The 23,583-nt window shown below is 41.3% G+C and overlaps 1 protein-coding gene across 1 annotated transcript; it reads left to right on the top strand.

Annotated features, from left to right (window-relative positions):
• Nucleotides 1-27: 27 nt before the first annotated feature.
• On the top strand, nt 28-6,621 carry ECHDC3 (enoyl-CoA hydratase domain containing 3). The gene is made up of 4 exons (XM_026868275.1): nt 28-239; nt 2,468-2,565; nt 4,462-4,662; nt 6,146-6,621. Exons 1-4 carry the CDS (start codon nt 62-64, stop codon nt 6,473-6,475), a joined length of 807 nt encoding a protein of 268 aa, XP_026724076.1. The 5' UTR covers nt 28-61; the 3' UTR covers nt 6,476-6,621.
• The last annotated feature ends 16,962 nt before the right edge of the window (nt 6,622-23,583 follow it).

The following is a 23,583-nucleotide window of genomic DNA, read 5'->3' as shown; positions in this document are numbered from 1 at the left end:
GGCGTCCGGTGAGGCGGCGGCCGGGGGGGGGGAGAGGCACGGCTGCGCCCCTGAGGCTCTGATGGCGGTTATGACTTTATTTATAGTCACCCTCGTTGTTTTCAACGGCTTTTACAGGAACATTATCTTGAACAACCCGAGGAAGAGAAACGCCCTGTCCCTCTCCATGCTGCAGTCCCTCAGGGAGGACCTGCTGCACGACGTCAAAAGCAAAGACCTCCGAGTTATCGTCATCTCAGGTACTTCCGTCATTTAGAGCCGACGGAAGAGAAGGGGAGGGCGAGGGAAGGAGGCGAAACGGGATAATACAGAGTTTAAACCGAAATTTCTCACAGAATTCCCGAAAGTGGGACAGGGAGGGATTTGCATGTTGTTTTCCGGGACCGTGCAGAGTATCCTACAGGTGCCTTCACCCTTCAGACCCTGCTCTCATGCTGTTCATACTTAATCCCTATTTCCACTCTCACGCACATAATTCCTCATTTTTGAACACAGTATTAACACTTGACTTGGGTCTTGTTATATTTTTGTTTGCAGTTAACATGTCTAAGAAGAAACACTGTAGAAACACGTTTCAGCATGTCAGTATTTCAGTCGGGTTATGCACTGTGTTTAGAGCCCATGAGCTTTTTCCTTATGTAAAAACAATCAGTAGATTAAGTAACTCGTTTAAAATTTATGTGTAAATAATACTTTAAGCAGAACAAAAACCAGGTTCTAATGGTTATCAATCTAAAGAAATAACATTCCCAGATACAAGGTTTCATGCAGGAACAGGCTGAGCTGGTGTGACACTTGTCTCCTTCAGTGGCAGGTATAGATTGGAGTAAACAGGGCTCACAAAGTTTCTTCAAATCATCTGCTCAGTTTCCCCACGCTAAGCTCGATCAGCCTCGTTATCTGCCACTGGCTTGTCAAAACTGGTTTTAAAACTCTCCGATGAAGGACAGACCATAATAACGATACCACAGTCACTTGTACCTGCAGATGTAAAACTTTTGCTCTCAGAGACTATTACAGTTTTCCTCATTTAGGTATTAACAGTTGTTAAAGATAATGAAACTTGAGCTGTTCTTAAGCTATCTTTTTTTCCTCTGCTGTTTTAAGACAATCTTGCCCTGTCCCCCTTCCAAACATCTTGGAGAAATAGGTTTATTAATGTAGGGTGCTGCTGTTTCCTGTATGTAAAGGAAAACTGTGTTAGTGCACACACACATGAGAGTGGAAGTAAGCTAACTTCACAGGGTGAGTTTAAATACACATATTCAATGTTTCAAACAGCAGCTGCAAATTTTGTGAATCACTTTAGGTTCTTCTTTGGGAGTACAGTAGTCTGGGGGTTTGTGAACATGATTTCATTTGTTATTTTGGTTTAGTTTAAAAAAGTCATTGCATGTTCCTCTTTATTTCCAATTCCCTTGCTGAATGGAATGCAAAAGAAGAAATCTCAAGAAAATAAAAGACTTCTCAGGGTATGCTTTAAGTCTTTAACACAGACTTTGCAGTGGATTCTCCTTCAGTGAGGCACAAATGCAAATAGGATTAATTTCCAGATTTGTATTGCTGTTCCCATGAGCTGACTGATGTTAATTGTGTGGTTATTTCTGGATAGCCTGTGTCACAATCTGATCCCTAAGAAACAGATGCATAAGTAAGGTCCTGTCTGCATAGTTGCAGCTGGAATTGTCACATCTGTACAAATACCTGAAAAGTTCTGAAGGATTCAAAAGCCTCAAATTGGCTTATGCTTATGGCAGATATCCTCATGACAAAGGAAGACTCTTGTAAAGATAGTGTACCCCTAAAGGATGTTTTGATCTTAGATGCCGCTGGAGACAAGCAAATCCAAAGCTTAAGTCCACAGAAACCTGCTCTTTTCCTGCCCAAACCCTGGACAGGCTTTTTGGGATTCTCTAGATGACAATTTTAGCAGTGGAGGAAAAGAGGCCTCAACAAACCTTCTGAATTTTTTTTTTTTTTTTTTTTTTTAACCATTGTGGCCTTGAACACCATTACACAAAAATCTTGAAGTTTATTTAGCAAAAGTTAATCATTAATGCTGGATACAATAAATAGGGACTAACTGTATATTAGTCTGAGAGCAGAGCACTCCAACGAGGCTCCAGCTGACGAGTTTACATTGTACCAAGGAGCTGTTTGGAACAGCATCCTCACAAGAAACTGGGCTCAGAGGTGTGAACTGCCTTGTTTTTAACTGAGTTAACTTGGAATGGAAGTAAAACTAGGCCTTTAAAAAATATTTATGGATGTCAATGTGGTTAAATGTTGCATTGTGACAATTTAATGTTGTTACAAAACCCAGCAGGCAATATTTTGGAACCCTGTGTGAAAGTCCCTCCCCAAGCTCCTTTTTGACCACTGATTGACCTTTAGCTGGGGCATTGATATGCCACTACCCCTGGTTTCTTGATTAATTCAGACTGACTTTTCCTGAAATTCTTTGTAGCTGAAGGACCTGTATTTTGTTCTGGCCATGATTTAAAGGAACTGTCAAGTGAAGATGATGTGAAGCATCATTCCCAAGTGTTTGAAATCTGTGCAGAGGTAAGCAGTTCTTCTTAAGTGCCACTCCTTTTGCCTGGAAAATTTCTTGCTTTAAGGACCAGAAAACCCAACTGGACACAGTCCTGGAAAACCTGCTCCACCCGAGCCTTCTTGAGTACGGGGGTAGGACTTTATGATCTCAAGAGGTCACTGCCAACCTAAATGCTTCTGTGAAACTGGAAAAGCAAGTTCAGGAAGAAATTAAATCTAAGAGATGAAATGACACTTGAAGTGATCCATTTTCTGATGTTCATGGTAGTTGTAAGTGCTTTAAACTCTACCTGAGCATCCTAAAGGGATTTAAGTTTCTTATAAATCACAACTCACTGTTATTCCCATGGAGGAAGGTCTTACTGGTTAATAATGGCACTTTACAGGTAAACAGAAATAAAGAAATTAATTCAGGCTTTATTTAGGATCCTAACTAATACTTAAATTTTAGTTGTGTGGTAGAATAATGGACTTTTGCTTCTTTTTGGTCAGTAGAGAGAGAAAGGTACTTTTGGGGGCTTCCAAAATGGAATCATATCTTCCTAAATTTTAATAAGTAGAATGGATCCTACCCTAAATGACATGCCTGCAGCATTGTGGAGCACTGGACTTTCAGGTTTTCAGGAACCTTGGGTTCTACATCTGGCTATGACTGGTGACCTTAAGCAGATCATCTGAGCTGCTACATCTGTTTCCCTATGCACATAACGGCGTTAGCAATACTGTGTAATACAGTATCCAAGTACTCGCCACATACACGTTTGAGACATACACAGCTGAGAATATCACTTCTTAAGAGGCTTTTCAAATACAAAAGCGTAAGTACCAGGGGTTTTTTTTCAGAGAAGCTGTTGACTTTGAATTTTTATAACCACAAGAGCATTCTATAGTTATTTGTCAGTACACACGCAAGTATCATTACTCTTTTGTTGTCTGCTTCTCAAGATCCACTGGAAAACTGTTTTTAAACAAAGATAGAAGAATGGAGACAGACTGATGAAATTCAACACTGAATGTACGTAATTTTACCTAAGGAACATAAAATTTATTGGACTTCACCTACTGGAAAAAATTGAATTAACAAATGAAAATTTGTTATCTTGCTGCACTGTGCTAATACGAGACATTATTTTTTAATCCAGATAATGACTTTAGTCATTTAACTAGTGTTTTCTATCTTCAGGCATTAAAATTATGTGAGTTTATTGGTTCCCACTGTATGGAAGGAAGACCTGAGTTAGAAAAGTTAAGACAAATTAATCTTAACTTCAGCTGTCTAAAGTTGGATGTCCAACCTTCAAGAATTATCTGAGAGATACAATGAGTGCATTTTCCCGTATTATGTCTAATACAAGCAGCAAAAGTTGTTTCTTGGCAGGCAAGTCCCTCCCTGGAACACAGTAAGCCTGGAAAGACATCCAATGATTGTGCTTAGGTGAGATCAACTCAGACTCAAGATCATGCATAAACCATCGAGAGTCTGGTTTAATTTCTCAGGACAGAGATTTTTGTGAAGCCCGTTTTCCATTATGGGGCAAATGAAGGTGGGGATGGCATGTCTCCAGTACACATCTTCCTACAACCAGGAACTCTAGACCCGCAGTGCAGAGGCACCCAAGCTCCATACAGATCCGATAACAAGTGTTTCTGCCTTTCTTTCCTATGTTTTCCATTTCCAGTGGCCTTTGCAGGACCAACTCGTGCTACGTAAACACAACTGAGCAGATACTGCAACAGCAGTGGTCGTGCGCGTGAGAACAGGTTTTGCAGAAAGCTTACTTCTTTTTCTAAACCCCAATTAATAAAGCTGAAAAATGCACACATCAGATGTGTGAAGCAATTGGAAGTTTTAGAGCAGCCACTGGTTAAGTTTCAGGGACTGACCACTTTCTTTTTTGCATGCAGGTTATGACTTTAATCCAGAAACTTCCAGTACCAGTGATTGCCAAAGTAAATGGCTTGGCTACAGCAGCCGGCTGTCAGCTTGTGGCAAGCTGTGACATTGCAGTGGCAAGTGAGAAATCTCAATTTGCTACTCCTGGAGTAAACATTGGACTGTTCTGCTCCACACCAGCTGTGGCCTTGGGCAGGTCTCTTCCAAGAAAGGTAGGCTTCCTTTCCTGCAATACAACATTCAAAATACTTCATTGCAGAAAACATTCTCATAACTCTTTGGACTGGGAAAAATAATAAAGGGTTGAACTCTGTTTAGGGAAAGCAGCTTCCTACTGATGCAGTCCCAACCAGTGTGAACTCACACCAGCAGCACACCAGCACAGCGATACCCTTCCTTCCAACAGACAGCTCTGGACTTTAGACAATGACGTTCTCCCCTGATGAGGAAACCCCTGCAAGTTCAGGATATCAATTCCACCGCGCTATCAGTTCTTGCCAGGCAGTGACATTTCGCTGCCAGCATGATCTGCCTGGGTGTAAATCAAGATGCTTTAAATAGCATCTAAAACCCTCCTGTACTTTCTTCCCACTTTATTTCCTACTGATTGTGACTACACATCTCTCACTGCATAAACAATAGTATGATCTGTAAAGCTTCTGTAACTGAGAAAAGAAGCTTTAAGTTCTGATCCAGTTGGATTCAGAACAGACTCTCTGAGCCCAGCAGGGCTCTGTTGAGATGCAGTGACTTAATTGCACAAGCCTAATTGCTGTAGAACAACTTAAAAGTTTAAATGTCCCATCTGTAAATCATCCTGTTCAAATATAGTCTGCCTGTGGGGTATTTTTGCAAGTGTTCCATAGTGTACAGTTGTAGCTGTTTCTGAACTAGTATTTCTGGGGTTTATGACTACCTTTTTTAGATGTGTGTGACATGCTTTCCTCTGTGCCACTTTTCAAAGTAGCCAGAACATTCCCTGCAGTTCTCAGGATTACTGATTTAACCTTTTATCAAATGAACTGTTGCCACTGTTTGTAGCTACCAGAGCAAAGATACTAATGAGGAAAATCAGCTCTTATGATTCAGTGCATTGGTCAGTTGCATCAGGAGTCATGGAAAAAAATTCTTATTGGTCTATAACATTGAATAGTCACTGCGTATTTGGGGGATTTTTTTAATCTGAAACCTCAAGTACAGGATGTTGGAAGCAGCAGGAGACTGAAACAGATGCGGCTATAAGAAGCGCATATTTAAAAACACCCTGACCAAACTTAAAACTAAGGCAAGTATTTTTAAAAACTACACACTGACATAGTAAGTCTTTATTTATTATTATATGCCCAGCTTAAAATAGTGGGTTCAGTCCTTTGACATTGTGGACCATCCACATCTCTCAATTCCTACTGCAATCACTAGAGACTGTGGGATACCCAGTAAAGTAGAAACCCAGAGGTGTCAGCCTGGGGCAGCTGGCATCAGTGGGCAGGTTTGAAAAAAGGCCAGCTTTAGACCCAGTCTTCTTTGCTGAAACCTCATAACAATTCCTTGGCAAGTTTAAGAGGCCAAAAGATTGAAATCCTGCATTTGTCAAAAGAGTAACTTGTACTTGAAAGAGGAGGCTGAAATTCCCCAAACAAATTAAAGCAATAAGGCAGTTGAATTGACTTAATACAGTATTTTTTTCTTGTTCAGGTGGCATTAGAGATGCTTTTCACAGGTGAACCTCTTTCTGCCCAAGAAGCATTAATGCATGGGCTTGTCAGCAAGGTGGTACCAGAAGACAAGCTGGAAGAAGAGACCATGAAAATCTCCCGCAAGATATGCGAAAGCAGCAAATCTGTCCTGGCATTGGGGAAGGCCACCTTTTACAGACAAATAACACAGGACCTCGACACTGCTTACAGAATGACTGCTCAGGTCATGGTAGACAATTTGACTTTGAGAGATGGGCAGGAAGGTATTGAAGCCTTCATTCAGAAGCGTAAGCCTGTCTGGTCACATTCTCAGGATGAGAAGAAATGAATCTTGTTTCCTTAGCTGTGCTTTATGATTCTTCACGCAGTTGCCTTTGGGGACTATACTTTTGTTCTTCCTGCAAGTTAAATTTCTCGTCTTGCATATGCCAGACACAATAAATTTATTCTAAGTATAGCATAAATGTTAAGAAAATCAAACCAAAGTTTTTTTTCAGCAATGAATTAAGTCTATGGTTTTAGAAGGAACTCTGTGCTGCAAAAATCAGTTTAGTACATCCCAGGTTACTTAGGGAATCACAGGGGCTGGGAAATTGCTCAGATGACCCTGTTCAGTGCCTCTCCCCATAGTTCTGGCTGAGAATTTCCATTTACTGTTATTAATAGACAAGTAAAAGGCTTGGAGACATGCCAGAGATGATGATAGCACATGTAATGGATTCCAGTACTGTTCATGTTAGAGACAAAAGCCTGTAACAGTAGTCTATTGCTCCTTATGAATAGATCTGCTTATGAACTGTATGTATTACTAGTTTGTCTCCTTCAGTAAATCCATCAGTTCAATCACTTGTCCCAGCTTTAGAGAATTTTGTTGACTCCAGTGAGGCTGAGCATGGCTTGGGGGTGTTCAGTTTCACAAAGGGCACACTGCAAAAGCCACTGCCCGTGGGCTTCAGCAGAGATTCTCACCTGGTAGTGTGTTGACCCAGCTGTAATTTTCAGGCTGTACATCTTCAGTTTATCACAGAATCTGAGATGTGTTAGTTGGAATGTCCATCCTTGTGCTCAAACCTGGGCTTTTCCTGACACCAGAGCAGTTCAGGCATGGATTTATGGTCTTGAAAACCTCCCAACAACAGAGATTCAGTTGCTCCCCTGGGTAATCTGTTACAGTGCTGTGCAACCCTCCTGGTGAAATAGTTTTTCTTGATGTTCAGTCTGAGCCTCAGAGGTGCATTTTTTTGGCCATTGCCCCTTGTTACATTATCTGACATTACTGAGAAAACTGTAGCTCTGTTATCTTTGTAACTCTCTTCAAGCAGTCACAGGCTGCAGTTAGACTCTCCTCTGTGCCACAGCAAACAAGTCCAGCTTCTCCCACTCTCCTTGTGGGTCATGTTCTCTAGGTAACCAAATTGGTAGGGCTCCAGTGGACCAATTCCTGTTTCTCCACATCCCTTTTGTACTGGTTGTGCCCAGACTGGACTGTATTCCAAATAGGGCCTCACCAGTGCTGAGCAGAGGAGAATAAAATATTCCCTGCATCTGCTGGCCACTCTCAGCCAGTGAGTATTGCTCAGTGTGCGTTTTGTTTATTTGTGATGAGAGTGCACTGTTGGCTAGTATTCAGTTGGGCATCCACTGTAGGCCTGGTTTCAGCAGGACTGCTGTTCTGCTGCTCAGATCCCAGTCAGATACTGGTGCTTGGGGTTAGCAGAAACTTGCATTTCTCCTTAGATTATGGTTCTTCTGGATTGAGGCCAGGCCATTCGGTCAGCCATTCCCCCAGTTTCGCATCATCTGCAGATTTGCTGAGGGTATATTATTGATGATGATGCTGAATGATACCAGCCTCGGTATCAATTCATGGTGATCAACATGGGATGGCCTCTCAGCAAAGACATTTTTTATGAAGGTGAAGGCTCATCCATTTCATCCTTAAATAGGCATCTAAGAAAGGCCAGGTGAATCATTGGGCCTTTTTCTTTGTTGACAGTAAAAGTAGCCTAAAGTCCTAAACTCAGACTTATGTCAAGTTAGGTCAGGTGAATCCTCCCTACAGCTACTAGAATGCCAAATGTGAAAGATCATGAACCGGAAAGGATTTTTTTAAGGTATGTTTGCTCCCATGTCCTTGGTTCCCTGTCTGTATGAGTGTTAGTTCATTCCTCAGTTCTCCTCTGGAGTGATCAGATCACAGAATCATCTCGGTTGGAAAAGACCTTGAAGATCACCTAGTCCAACCATTAACCCAACACTGACAGTTCTCAACTACACCAGATCCCTCAGCGCTATGTCAGCCCAACTCTTAAACACCTCCAGGGATGGGGACTCCACCACCTCCCTGGGCAGCCCATTCCAACACCTAACAACCCCTTCTGGAAAGAAATGCTTCCTGATATCCAGTCTAAACCTTCCCTGGTGCAACTTGAGGCCATTCCCTCTTGTCCTATCCCTTGTTCCTTGGTTAAAGAGGCTCATCCCCAGCTCTCTGCACCCTCCTATCAGGTAGCTGTAGAGGGCGATGAGGTCTCCCCTCAGCCTCCTCTTCTCCAGACTAAACCCCCCCAGTTCCCTCAGCCGCTCCTCGTACGACCTGTGCTCCAGACCCTGCCCCAGCTCCGTTGCCCTTCTCTGGACACGCTCAAGTCATTCAATGTCCTTTTTGTGGTGAGGGGCCCAAAACTGAACAAAACAGATACCCAGTAAAGTCCTGAGACAGTTCTCTCCAGGGACCAATTACTCCTAGGCAGTATGGACGAGCCAAGGCTCTCAGCACTTCACAGTGCCCTGATACTATTCCCCACAGGCCTTGTCTAACTCTCCTGAGCACCCTCAGCATCATATTAAAAACCACCCTGCTGGCAGGCCTGCCTGTTATTTAGGGCACTTTGAACTGTAAAACTGCCACAATGAAAAGTCAGCACTTTTGTCTTTGGGCCATGAAGGTGCTGTATGGAGCTAGAGGAAGCCCAGGCCAAGTGCTGTGCAGTGCAAATGCTGCAGGTCTACTGCAGAATGACCTAAGCATGAGAGCCGCCTTGCAAAGGATGTTGCTGTTAGTGTCAGCCTTGTCGTTGGCCCCGTTATGAGAAGTGGTCTGGTTCAGCCAATTTGCCCCCGTGTAGTAGCAATGGACTGTAGTCTGTCAGGTGCACCGCTTGGATCAAGGTGTTGAATGACACTTTGCTGCCTGAGTAGCAGAATTAAGTTCTATTATTTCTTATACTGGAGCAAAATCTGGATAGTTTGGAGCAAAAGTCAGCCTATTTTCTTTCTAACTGGCCTACACATTTTCATTCAAACCAGTGATATAAATACTTGTACCATTTCTACGTATACAGCCCCACAAAGCAATTCTCTTTTCCATCTACAATGCATACTCAGGATGAAGAGGAAGCAATTTCCAGTTCTACTGCTTTTTTTAATTTAAGGAATGGAAAATTGAGCTTAAACACATTAAAAATAGTTTGTTTCTATAGGAATGTGAAAAACATGCATAATTTAGAAGTTTTTTAAAAAATATAAATTTGTATTGTTAGCACTAGGAAAGATGGGTAAGTTTTATATAAACTCACACAGTTTATATAGGTTAGGAACTGTTATGAGCAGACATGAGATAGAAGGGTTAAATCTGGAGCCCAATAACCTTCAACATGTCCTTTTTAATGCAGTAAGATGCTACACTTAAGACTCTGTTCCCACATGCTGCTCTAAAAGCATTAGGAAAGAGTAAATTGTTTTTAAAAATATTTATATTTAATGGCTATCTTGCAACTACTCAGCAAATCTCTACTGGCTCTTTTGTTCCAGGCTTTTAGAAATAAGTACATTATCAGATTTTTGCAGAATAGTGCTCTTTCCAACTAACTGCAGTAAGAAAATGGTTTCACTGGCCATCTTAAAACATGAGTGATAGTTTAGATGAGCACATTCTTTCAGATATTAAAAAATTCTCCTTCTGCAATTGATTGTCATCTACACAAGAAGAGGCTTGGCATTAATTCCTCTTTATAATTTCTGAAGAAAGTAAAATTTCCATTTTTAAAGAATAATTGCTTCATTTGTAATAGTTACACTGCAATTGAATTAAATTTTGGTCATGTTATTCCTGCACGTGGATTCATTGAATTTGACTGGCCTTGTAAGAACTAATATTGCAGAGACATGTAGGTGTCCTTAGTATTATTCCCTGTGAGCAGACTGACATTAATGGGAGTGCCATGTAACATTAAGAACAGGCATACCTTAGCAGACAAAATGGTGATGGGAGGGGAAGTTACTATAAAAAAATGGTGGTCTGGTTGTTTATTTGATAGGCAGAGGGTGGGAGTGTTACCTTATCCTTGGCTTTCTCTGTAAAAGATCAAACACCACAATGCCTCAAGCTCCTCCACAGTTCAAATCCATGGAAGTTGGGGAAGCACTGGATGACTGAGTTTAGATCCTTCAGAACACTGCTTTTCTAAGATCGTGGTCTTTTTCAGTCTAATTCACAGCTATGACAAATGTCTGTGTTGTACTTTCAGATCTTGAAGAGAAAAAATATTTATGTTTTAACTCATTTTCAAAGTATTTGGTTGTACTATTTCATGCAATAAAGTAATTATGTAATTAGTAATCATCAGTTCCAAACATGGTGGCATCCACAGGAACATTTCCCTCCTGCTTGAACCACTAGACAGAAAAGCTTCAGAAGGTTTTAGAACATTCCTGTACTGGCCCCTGTGGATTGACAAAGCAACATAGTTTTTCGTTGCTGACTTGTGTGGGATTTTAATTTTTGCCCACATCTGCCTTTATTGTTTAATTTAACGGATTTACAGGCTATTCCTGGGAAACAGACTGGTTCCAGAATTGTTAATTAAGTTCTACAGCCAAGAAAAAGCAAACCGAATGATAGATTGGAAGCCTTACTGCTGTGGCTATCTGCTGCCTGAGGAGAGAGTTTGTCCCAAAATAGCAAGCAGTCTATCCCTTGTCACCCCATTCATTTTTATTAAAGAATCTGCTCTGCAGCGATGTCTGCCAGGTAATTAGCCTAGTTTCAAGTGACCCTAATAGCATGTGGCATACACTCAGCCTTCTCCATAAACTAAGTACGACTCCATCTGTGTACAGGCTCTAGGATGCAGCTCATCACTGCAAATGACAGACAGGGACATGTTTTCTATTCATATACACAGGAACGGCTGGAAACTGGTCAAGAAAATGCAAGGAATTGCCAGTATGAATGGGATGAACTATCCAGCCACTGACCTCAGGGTCCATGGAGGCTTTAGAAGAATGGCTTTCAGCCCTTACCTGGAAATTCGAGAAAAGATACATAAGACAAAATCTGGAGGATATAATCTTATCATCACTTGTGATGTAAGTTCAGTCTCCCCCCATGAACAAGGCAAACAATCAAGCTGGGGTGCAGCGGTAGCTACAGTAACACTCAGCACAAGATCATTCTTAATTCATGGACCAGGCAGCAAACTGCTTCACCACATCATTTAGGGGACATATGCTGAAAACAGAGTTAAGCGGAGGACTCGGGTGATGGGCAAGGTATTTATACCTTCCACATTCCGCAGAGCCAAAGAATAGAATGGGACTTTATATAAGATTTTATATAAATATAAACTTCATGTGGTTTTCTTAACCCAGAACTCAGCAGACCACATAGAAATTAGTTATGTGTTGGTTTGAAGTAATCTCCTGTAGCTGTGGAGGAGAGAGCTTGAAAGTGTGTACTACAAAGGCACAAAAAAAATGGATGTAGTTAACATTAAAAATAAATGACTAAGTCATCGGCAAAAGTCAGCAGCGTAGTTTTTACCATCTAGCTTGTGATTTCTGAGCATTTGGATGGCAACACTGTGCCCTTCACAGATTTGCCTTTGGGTAATTCCTGTATTGCCATTCCTGTATTGCAGATGGGGAAATTGAGGCCAAATGTGCTCTGCCTGAGGTCTCGCGGTGAACCAACGGCACTGTAACAGTGGCATCCACGATGCTGACACCTGCTCCTTGGACTTCTTCAGCAACAAAGTTTGCAGTAAAATCAGCAGAAAAGCAGGATGATTGAATGCCCTGAAAAGACTGCAAAGGCTTCTGAACAGGAATTATGAGTTACTGCATCAAAGGCCCCATGCTTGACATTTATTGGCTTTTTTGATGAATGTTGAGGTAATTTTACTGTCAACAGTGTCTCATTAGGAGCCTGGCAATGTTCTTTCTGACCATTATCTTGCTCAGTATCACACTAGGTTGCTACAAAGAGCAGAGATTTTATGTAAAACCCATCTATCTCTGTAGCTGCAAAATTTTCTAATAATTCTACATTTAAATAATCTTGTGGAAATGCTGGGTGCCTTTTCTAAGCAATAAGGGGAACAGACAAACAGTCACATTTCCCTGAAGACCTAAAGCTATGGGATGAATTTCATACTGCAATGAGTAGGATTAATTTGTCTTGATTTCACTGGCATTGCACCTTGATTATACTAATTCTGAATTTAGCCACTGAATAACACATCCCCATCCTGTTTTACACTTGCAAAGGAGGGAAAAAAACCATTAAAGCTATACTTTTCTCACTCTGTATTGCATGATGTACCATCTCCTGGCTCCTTGCTGTCAATATTAGGAATCGTTTTTGTCAAACCCATAGCTTTTTATAAAAGAAAAGAGTGGAATGTACCCCTAATACCGTTGTGTATTTTGAAAGGGGAAAATCATTCATTAAACTTTGATGTGGCCAACTAGTACTTTTCATTATATAACTTCTAAAAAGTTAATAATTTTAATATTTGTATCCTGGAGTTGTGATAATGGGAGCATCACAGGGTTATTGTATATTTTATTGATTATGTTTGTTATAGAAAAAAAAAAAACAAAAAAAACTAAACCAGATGATAAAATAACAAATTGGATTTGTACTGCTAAAATTCGAGCCAGATTCATGGGTTTGATTCATGACTGTTGTTCACAGTTACTTAATACAAGAGACTAATCTTCCCTCCTTAGGTAGGACAGTATTTTCAGCCTGCTGAAACCAAAACTTGTAATATTGTGAAGTTAACTGAAAATGAGAAACATTCCTGTAGCCTAGATCAAAACACAACCGACTCTTTAAACTAACTTTCATAGCAGTGCAAGTTAACCTCTTGGACTCAATACGATTACAGACATTGATCTCATCCATTGATTCTGCTGGAGGAAAGTCACCTCCTGGAAAGGCAGAACAGGTATGGATGGCAACCTCTGAGGCTGTTCGCAGCTTGGCTCGTTAGAGCCGTATGTCAGTGAGGTCTGATGTAATGGGTCATGTCTAAGAGAGCGGAAGCTCCAACTGCAATCTGCTTTCTGAAGGAGTTTTTAAGGACAAATTAACTGCAATAAGAGAATGTTGACATTCAGGCTGCCTCAGCTGCTGATGACAGAGAAGGCGTTAAGTCTTCCAAAGTGGCACTTGGGTTTTATTCCAGACCTGTCCTCCTATAAACAATGACAGTGGATGAAATCATTATTGGGAAGATGAGCAATGTTTTCCCTGTCAACTCTACCCTGTCAACATCAAGGATAATGTGATATATACCAGCTCTGGTTTTCTCCACTTCCTAGCCCAAAATCATTCTCGGTGTAGACACTGAGTGATGCTTCTGGAAAGAAACAATAAAGAAGTAGTAAAATGTATATAGAACATGGGGGGAAGGAGAAAGCAAATGAATGCATGAACTCATTCTCCTGATGTGTTCTTCAGTCTTGATATGAGTATTTTGTATCTTGTACTTGTTTATGAAAATTACCCTTCATGCCATTAAAACTTTACCATCTGTTGTTTAAGGGAGTTAATCCTATAATGAAAATTTCTATTCTGAGTGTTAGGATATTGTATAAATATAGACATGGTGAATACTTCTGAGTTAGTCTCCCTTATCTTTCAAGACCTCACTAGATTAGCTTAAGAAGATTTAAAAATTCTCTTGCTTTTTTGTTTTTAAGTCATTAGTGTGAAGTCAGAACTCTTATTCTATTTTTTTCTCTCCCTCCTTGGGGGTTATTTTTTTTTTTTAAATAAATTCTGAGATTCTTATATATAAGTATACAAATCTGGAAAGTACACAAATCTACAAAATACCTTTTAATACATTTTAACAACTGGTAGCACTGCCATAAATACTGGAGTGGGGGAAAGCATCAGGTTTTAATGCAAAACCTGTAAGAAATGAAAGAGACTTAACAAATGAAAGAGCAGGGTAATGAGAGAATTTAATTCTCTGAAAGAAGGCCCTGCAGGAGAAATACTGAGATGCTCTCCAAAGCACCATGCAGAGGACTAAAAAACTGATGCAGTTTGCCCCTTTTTCATTGGGACCAGCAAGAATATTCATGCAAGAACAATCAGCCCCTTATTCACTAGTTTGAGATTATTAATTATCACTATTATTATTTATTATTATTATTGGTATTATTCTTGCTATAACCTATTTAATATAGTAACACCACTACAGTTCAGTCTCCTCCCCATAGCTGGGCTTGGAAACTGGTCTTAATTGCTGAAATCAGAAGCTTCTGCTGCTTGAATTGGGGAATAGCATTTGTCTGGCACCAAGAGTAGACTTTTATCCTTTTACATCGCCTGTGAAAAAACACTTAGTATTTACCATGTACTCAGCATGGTAAAATGGAAGTTTTTGAAGGTAACAGTCCTTTTTGTCTGCTGTTTGTAGATATTCCTGTCAGCTTTTAGTCTTTTTCCATGTAAGCGTTTATTCAGAGCAGCCAATCCAGGAATATTTCCATGGACAGCCTGAAATCTTTATGAGGCACTGGATGGCTGAAATGCAACACCACTTTATTCAGCACTCACAGCGACCAAACTAGTAAATCCAAGCAGTAAATTTACCACTGCAAAAGTCCTGGTGAAATATGTCCTAGACCTTTCTGTCCCATTCATCACTATAACATTTAAATACATTCCTATAAGCTGTTTGCTAGATAATTCTGAAATGTAAACAACAGGGAAAAAGATTTTAAAGCCCTGGACAAAAGAAGAAAAAACCCAAACAACAACTGGATTCACTTCCTGGCTTTCTCACAAAACTACAGTGTGACCTTGGGCAAGCTGACAGAGGCAGAAAAGAAATGTGACTGTCCAGCCTCTTATTTATCATAGGTCATTGCTTCTTGGCCTGCTTACCCCAATACGGCATTTGACTGAATTGAAGCTTTGGAATTATCTAACCTTGTGAAGAAAAAAAGGGAAAAAAAAGGAAGAAAAAAAAAAAAAAAGAAGATGCCAACAATGTGATCCATTCCCCTTGTAGTCAGAACTTGTGGTTTATTTTTGAATTCATCTGACTACAGCTTCCAGGCAGGGCAATATAGCTGCCTTTCTGTGGGCTCAGTTAGATCTTTCAGTATCTCAGCAGTTTATATGTAAAATGGGGATGATTTATTTTTTTTTTTTCCCCCCAGTACCCTTTATCTGTCTGCAGACCACAAGCTCTCCAGGGGAAAACTGGCTCTTGCAATCTGTACACTCATTGCCTTGCTCAATAGCTTAGACTGGACTTATCTTTGATGTGAAATGATTGATATGTAACATCTAAGTTATAACAGTGAGAAAAGACATAAACAGATCAAGCAATAAACCCCAAAAATCTCTGAGGAAAGTTCCTTCAGTTTATTACAGAGCCTCAGAAATCCTTGTTTGTGCTACAGCAAAAGGAGTGGCACTGTATAACAAACTGTCAGCAGAGGGCAATAACAGCTCACATCTTGAAGCAATTCCTGGTTAATGTGTTTAGGCCAGTTCTGCCACTGTTGTTTTTCTACTCGGCTGCTCGCAGGGAATGAGCTCCCGGTTTAATCAGGCAGCTCTCTGAACAGCATGTGTGAAAAAGTACACCTGGGAGCCATGCAAGTCATGGGTCTAAACTCTCTTCTCCCATCTCTCCCTGCAGCCCCTCTCTTTGCATCCTCACTGATTATATTGGAGGACCAGTTGCAATCCTATAGTCAAGATGGGCGACTGTACCGAATTCTAGGAAGATCTTTGTTCTGCTCTAATACACCTGTGAGAAATAGAGATGTGTTTGGGGAGCTGGATCATTCAGCAGAGTGCAGCTTGGGAAAGCCTGGCTATTCTGGCTTTCCTAGGAAGTTTTACTTTTAGATCCAAATGAGTTTGTGTAGATTGGTAAGAGGTTCTGGAGGGAAGAAGTGATTCAGAAAGATCTTTCAGGAGACTGGATCAGCAAGCTGGGCAGAAGAGGTCAGCAAAGTGTGACAATAATGCCTTCATGCCTCATATTTTCAGGAATAGGTAGCAATCCACAGAATGGGTCTCCCAGCCAGTGTTCAGCCAGCCAGGATCTCAGTGTCGCCTCTTCCACCCTCCTTAACAGGTGAACTAAGTGACACCATCTCTTCTCTCCATGACTTAGTTTCCCCACCTGTAAAGGAAGTTGTAAGTTCTCTGTGACACACTAAAAGCAATGAATGATAAAATCTAATCAACAGTGCTACTCACAGCTTGATGATGAACTAATGCACTTGTCACACTGCTGGCTCAGAGTCTGCTGGGTAGAGAAGAACTGCTGAAGGTGTTAGTCCAGATGGACTGTAAATGTCAAGGCCCAGCAGGAACTGTTGGAAAATAAAAATATTCTCTCAAGTCCTCTCCCAGCAGGAACAATATTCCAACTGTAATGCAGATATCCTGCCGAGTCATTCCATCCTTCAGGGCAGGTGAACACTTTGCAAGAGTCTTCAATGGTAATCATTATACTATTGTAAATATTAAATAATACAATGCCAGGTGTTTCTTTATCTGAGCTTCAGCTTTATGCCTAGTTTCATGAAAAGTAAGAAAGCATGACCACCCATAAAGATACCATTAATAATATTTGGAATTTCGGGGAACGCTGGTTATCAGCCTGAATGAACCACTTATCCCCAAATTCCCATGCTGTAGAAGAAGGATGGGGAGCAATTACATTGTTCAAAGCCACCACGGTGAGGGAAGCCTGTAACTTCAAACATCAAAAGAGCCAGTATACCTGGCTGTGCTGAAGCTGCAGAGGAATTCAGATAAACAACATTCAGTGACCAGCTCTGGAATGCAGTGAACCCAGCTAGGTCAACAAGCACACTGATAAGCGTGCAAGGTGACAAGGGAGGTCCAGCCCAGGGTAAACCTCCAGGAACCTGTGGTAATGGGGTAGAGGTTATGTCAGCTTTGTGCTCGGCAGCTTCTGGACAACTCTCACCGGCAGACTGAGTGGAAGACGTAATTTAACTGCTTCATCAGTTTTTACAGTGAAGGCTCCACTCAGCCCAGAGTCATCCCTGTCAGTCATGACTCAATGCCTTTTCCCCTAGACAGCCTCTGGTCCTGTTGTACAGTTGTGCTCCCACACAGCTGAGACAGGGGTGATCTGTGCCCTCTGTTTCATTTTACTCTCTGCCACTTTTGATCTTCCTCTGGCTCAGGTGTGGAGGCTTAATCTGGTACACACAGAAGCCATCTGTAACCACAGAAATTAAGACATGGCTAGTAATAAAAACCAAACAATTGAAACAAAACCCAAATGTTACCTCAGATCAACACGCAGCCATGATAACAGACCTGGCAAGACAGTATTTTAAGCCCAAAATGTGCTAAAGATATGGTTTCACAACCCTTTTAGAAATCTTTTCTTCAAAGAAGCTAAAATGTTGGTTCTAGGAAAAAGGTACTGAACGTCAGTTTTATTGCTTAATGTAAAAACTTTCTTCTTAATTAAAAAACTTACATCTTTAAGGGTCTAAACAAAACTTCATGCAGGCATTTCCATATAGATGAAAAAAAAAAAAAAAAAAAAAAAAAAAAAAAAAAGACCCACCATTCTTTTATGTGGACAGAGCTCCTGTTAAGGCGGTGGTTACATAGAGGATACAAAAATAGCTGGTAACATAAGTGTATACGGGTTGCCATTAAGAAATCAGGTGCTAATGAGCCTGCTCAAGGCTGAATCACGACTGCCCCGTGGCTATTCCGTGACAGCTCTTCCAGGAGGTGTCTCCAGCAGCCGTGAGTCAGATCCCTGCCTCTGTGTCAATCCTTCTGCAGGAAATTCCCTACGGAAAAGCTGGCAGGTATGTCCTTACAGACAAAGGAACCACGGCCTTCCCAGCTCTTCAGCTGCACGGACAGATCACAAAGGCAGCTTGGAGTGGGCACAGATAAAAGCAGCCTGAGAAATCAGATACAGAAGCACGGGCAGGGACCCATCAGGGTGGTAAAGGTACAAATACGGCTGTGAGCCAGTTTTGCTCCTGTTGGTCCTTGAATTGATGTTGGCTCTGACTCTCATGATCTTGAACATTATGACCTAGAGAACAGGCTCTTTATTGCCTGAATTAAAATCCTGCCCTCAGGTACCCTAGGCAAGGTTAATGACTATAATTTATTAAAAGGCCTATAATGGTTTGTTAAATTATGTTGAAAATGCTAGTTTCATGAAAACAAGTTACAAAGCATCCTGACAAACAAAAAGTTTGCACTCTACTTCCTTCTAAATGGAACAGTCGCAAGCCATGCATTTGTCACCTCTTTTGGGCCAAGAACAATGCATTAACATGTACCTACCATACACATACAGGTGCCCTACACCACACCATTTGTTGATGTGCCAAACGCCACTGTGTGGTTTCCTTCCCATCATCTGCACTCCATGGATGTCACAAGAATGACACCTATAGCAGCCTTAGCATGGAAAGCAACAAGTGAACTAGCTGTAATCCACCCCTCGTTGCTGCCTTCCTCTACGGGCTCAGCAAAGCAGCACCTTTCCTTGTGAGAATCAGCAAAATATCTGTAGGCATTACCTCCCAAGAGGCAGGGCTGGCAAGAGAGGAAGGGATAAGTGCACAGGTGACATCACTTGTTCTGATGTTATTCATAAAGCACTTTTAGAGCTCTTAGAGAAAAACCCGATATTAAAGACTGGCACTGTTACTCTGGTATTTAGCATTTGCAAGAGACCCTGCGTGGCTGGAACTCAAAAAAGCCTCCAGCATTCAAACCATTTTCTCCTGTTCCCAGGGTCATATTCTCTCTCCAGCCTATTGCAAAGATCCTGATATCCAGTGTCTAGTGTTTAGCTGCCCAGCCAAAAATGATATCTAAGCCCAGAGCTAATTGTCTAAATTCCTGGTATAGTTATAAAGAGAAATAAATGCTTCAAAAGATCAAAACACCCAAAATACTGGAAGAGCTCCACAGGCTGGTAGGGAACTGATGTCTCTGAACACTTGACCTTCACAGGGGAACTCCTTAGGAGGGGGAGTTTGACACGTTGTTCTGAGCATAGGGGTATTTTTTCAGAGCAGAACAGGGCTACTGTTTTCCTCTTGAAACCCACAGAAGATTTAAAAATAAACTTTTTAAATGTTATTTTGCACTTACATACAGTGACTTTGCACTTATTTAAGGGCCTGAATATTGCTCTCATCTCGATATGAGCCTTTTTTGATATATCCTTTTTTAGTTGGGAATGCCTCACCCATTCCAGTTTTAGAGGTGCACATGATTGCAGTACCCTGACCTCAGAAACTGAGCTGTTAGTGCAAGATCTGGTACTAATTGCCACACTACCTCTTCCATCTGTCTTTGCACAGCACCAAGAGAAAAAGATGGGAGGGAGGGAAAAGCAGTAACAAATGTGCTTTCACTCCTCGCTTTTAAGGGTGAGATTTCCTTTTATGGGGAGATCTCTCAAATTATTTACTATTGGAGCCTGATATCTTTAATGGTACCTTCTTTTACCAAGAGAACAAATTATTCTGTAAAAAAGCCAGTTCTTTGCTTGTTGCCACTGCCAGCTGCATGCAAGTACAAAATTACAAAGCACTCACTTAGATGAAGTGAATACTTCATTAAACAATTAAGCAATAAGGCAGAACAAAGGCTGTGGTTTCCAGGCCTTGTTCTGTAATTGTATCCTACAGCCTGAGGAGAACCAAGGCTCAAGCATAGGGCTGCAATTTAGGCTAGGATTATCCTCTAATAGCCTTGTCCTGTGAGATTAGAGGATTGCCACGATGGGGAATTTTATCCATCAGTAACAATGTAAAATACATGATTTGTCCTTGAAGGGCTGGAGGTGAAGATTTTCATCCCTCTTTCCTCCTTTCATCTTCTTGCTGTAACACCTTGATTAGAAGCTTTTATCTCTGCTTTAACTTTCTGAACCATGAAGGTTATCCACTAGCCCAGCTTCTATGAAGGTACATAGAAACCCATAGAAACCCAGTTCATAAGCAAATATTGCAGAATCTTCCCAAAGACACTGTGGACACTTTGAGTCTGAGTGACACTTGAGGATGAAAAATGTATAAGCCACTATGCTGAACAAGGTTAAGTTTGTGCTGAAATTTTCTGTTCACTTCATACAGCATGTGCTGCTAGTTGAACTTTCAGGTCAAGCTGAGAGGCAACTACAGAGATAAGGCAGATACAGGTTTAGATGGCTATTAAGAAGAGATTGTTTGGTTTGCAGATGAAATGTAAATGTCTAAAGTCCATTTACATTCTGCTACAGAAGTCTAAACCCCTCTCTTGATCTATTAAAGGCCTGACTGAGCTCCTAATGAAATTACAAGTATTTGTTCCACTGACTTGAAGCTGACCCTGGACAGAGCCCACAGTCCTACCAGAATCCCTTTCCAGAAGAGTTACAGAACATCCTGGATGACAGTGGCAAATCCTTCCCCCAAACATGATATATAAGGAATCCCTCCATGCCACTCTCCTTCTCCATAAACCATTCAGTTCTGCTGAAACAGCAAATACAGCTCAAATACAAAATACAGTTCACTGTATGACAGGACACCCTGTCCTTGGGAACTGGAAATAAGATCATTCAGACTTATATTATGGGCCAATAGAAGACCATTAGAAGAATTAACTTTCAGTTCTAAAAGGAATCAAACCAGAAATTTTTTTAAAAAAAGAGAAAAAAGCCTAAACCATTAAAACACACAACAGTTTAAAGAGACACGTTTATTTCTGAACATATGTATTTTATGCTCTCTTAGAATAAATAATCACCTACATTCCTTTGATTCTCCTTGCACTCCTCCCCTTTAGAAAGAACACGATTAATATTTAATTCCATTCAGTGACATATGTCTCCATTCCCCACAGGAAAATAAGTTGCATTCATTTCAGACTCATTGACACTGAAAAGTAACTAGCTGTCTATATTCATTGGGATGTATGGGAGAACAAATTATCACTCAGTGTCTGAAAACTTATGCTTTAAATACTAGAAGCCAAGGAATATCTATTAGGCATACTTTTGTATTGCATTAATGCTACAGGAGCATGCTAAAATTGGGCCACTTTCAGCCAGATACTGCAAAAACAGTAGTAGGCTGTCCCATCCCCTGTAAAAGGACCAAACATGGGAAAAAGGAAATATTTGCTCTAAGAGCAGGATCTGCTGAAGGAAAAGATGAAGGACTATATCTAATAAAGGATTTAGGAGACAAAACTAGAATTTAAGTGAAACTGAGGTACTGAATGCCAAAAATACACCACAGCTCTCCTTTCTCTCTCCCCAGCTGAACTGCAGACAAACCCTGAAGACAGCACAACTCATTAGGCAACTTCTTATTCTACAGAGTTCTCCTCATACCTGCAAATCTTGTCTCAGCAGTGAGGTGCACTAACATCAAAAGTGAGGAGAGAATTAGATCCAATTTACTAGACAGCTCACTAGTATGCCTACCAGAACAAGCTCTGGGGCCACCAACAAGGAAAAGGGACATGGCTTGATGGAGAGAGAAGGCAGTAGGAAGCCAGAAAGGCAAGATGGAGTGTTCTGGAGAAAGAGGGTGGGTCAAGAAGCATTGGTGGGGTGGGGGTGATGGTGGAGGAGGCTGAAGGAATGGCTTGGGGGCAGTGAGATGACCTCAGCAATATAGAAAGGAGATAAGGTACTGAAGAAAGAAGGGGGCAGAGGTGAATCCAGGGATCCAGAAGACAAAAGGAAAACTGTGAAGGCTTACTGGAAAAAAATAACCACAGCCCTTGATGCTCTCAGCTCTGCTTCTGTACAGGTACAGAACAGCACTGGCCACAGCAGCCTCACTGATACTTCTCAATTAAGTTAGAACATAACCTGGAAATTAGATGTGCTTCTGGCTTAATCACAAATAGAACTAAATGCTAAAGGCATTTCTATAGAGTGCCAAATAAATGCTGACAGACTCTGCTCTCCACAGATCCTATCTTGGCCATTTTTTTTACAGCAAGTGATGGTATCTCAAATGCTTGTCTAGGAAGTGTCAGTCTAGAAGACTCAGTTGTCTCTGAACCATCAGACCATTCAAACTCATGTCTCATTTTCCGCATATGCACCCTAATCACGGCACCCTAATCACCCAGGGGAGGAATGGAAGTTGCTCTCTGCAGCTCAAAGGACAGGATTTTAAACCTCCCATCTTCTCTTATAAGAAAGTTAACGTTTTTAGGTCTTTTGGAGTTTGGGTCACCATTTTTGGAGTTCCATATTCCTGATCCTATGGCAACAGATCTAGTTTCAGAGGTTGCTGTCTCCCTCAACCTCAAGTTTGGTTTTGTTCCATGACACTCTGAACCAAATGCAAAATTATCTGGGTTAAAAAAAAGATACAATCTCCTTCCAAAAATGCTCATGGAAACATAGAACAGCCCAGGCTGGGAGTGATTTCACAAGATCACCTGGTCCAGACTTTCCTGGGAAAGGGAGTCTACAGGAGATTATCTAACACCCTGTCCAGTCACATCTTGAAAATCTCCAGCAATGGGGACTCTACCATGTCTCTGGGGAGGTTGTTCCAGTGAGTGATTGTTCTCACTCTAAAAAATATCTTTCTCATACCAAGATGAAACCTCTCCCAGTGCAACTTGTACCCATTGCCCCTTGTCTTCTCCATGTGGCTCCTTGTGAAGGCAGAGCATCCGCCCTCTTTGTAGTAGCCCTTTAAGTACTGGAATACTGTGATGAGGTCCCTCCCGAGTCTTCTCCAGGAAGAAAAGACCCAACTCCTTCAGTCTTTCCTCACAGGGCAGGTTCTCCAGCCCTTTGATCATCTCAGTGGCCCTCCTCTGAACCCTCTCCAGTTTGTCTGGGTCTTTTTTGAATTGCAGAGACCAGAACTGGACACAGTACTAAAGGTGAGGCCTGACAAGCGTTGAGTAGAATGGGATGATCATGTTTCTATCTCTGCTAGTAATGCGCCTGCGGATGCAACCCAGGATCTGATTTGCCTTCATTGCTGCAGTGGTGCACTGATGACTTGCATTCAGCTTGTCCACCAGGACCCCCAGATTCCTCTCAGCAAGGCTGCTCCCCAGCCACACAGATCCTGGCCTGTATTGGGCTCTTGGGTTATGTTGTCCCAGGTGGGACA

This window comes from Athene cunicularia, assembly GCF_003259725.1.
Source record: "Athene cunicularia isolate RWA chromosome 1 unlocalized genomic scaffold, athCun1 chr1_part2, whole genome shotgun sequence".
In the NCBI taxonomy this organism is placed as follows: domain Eukaryota; kingdom Metazoa; phylum Chordata; class Aves; order Strigiformes; family Strigidae; genus Athene; species Athene cunicularia.
The sequence above is the reverse complement of the archived record's forward strand: the minus strand, read 5'-3'. Positions and strand labels throughout refer to the sequence as shown.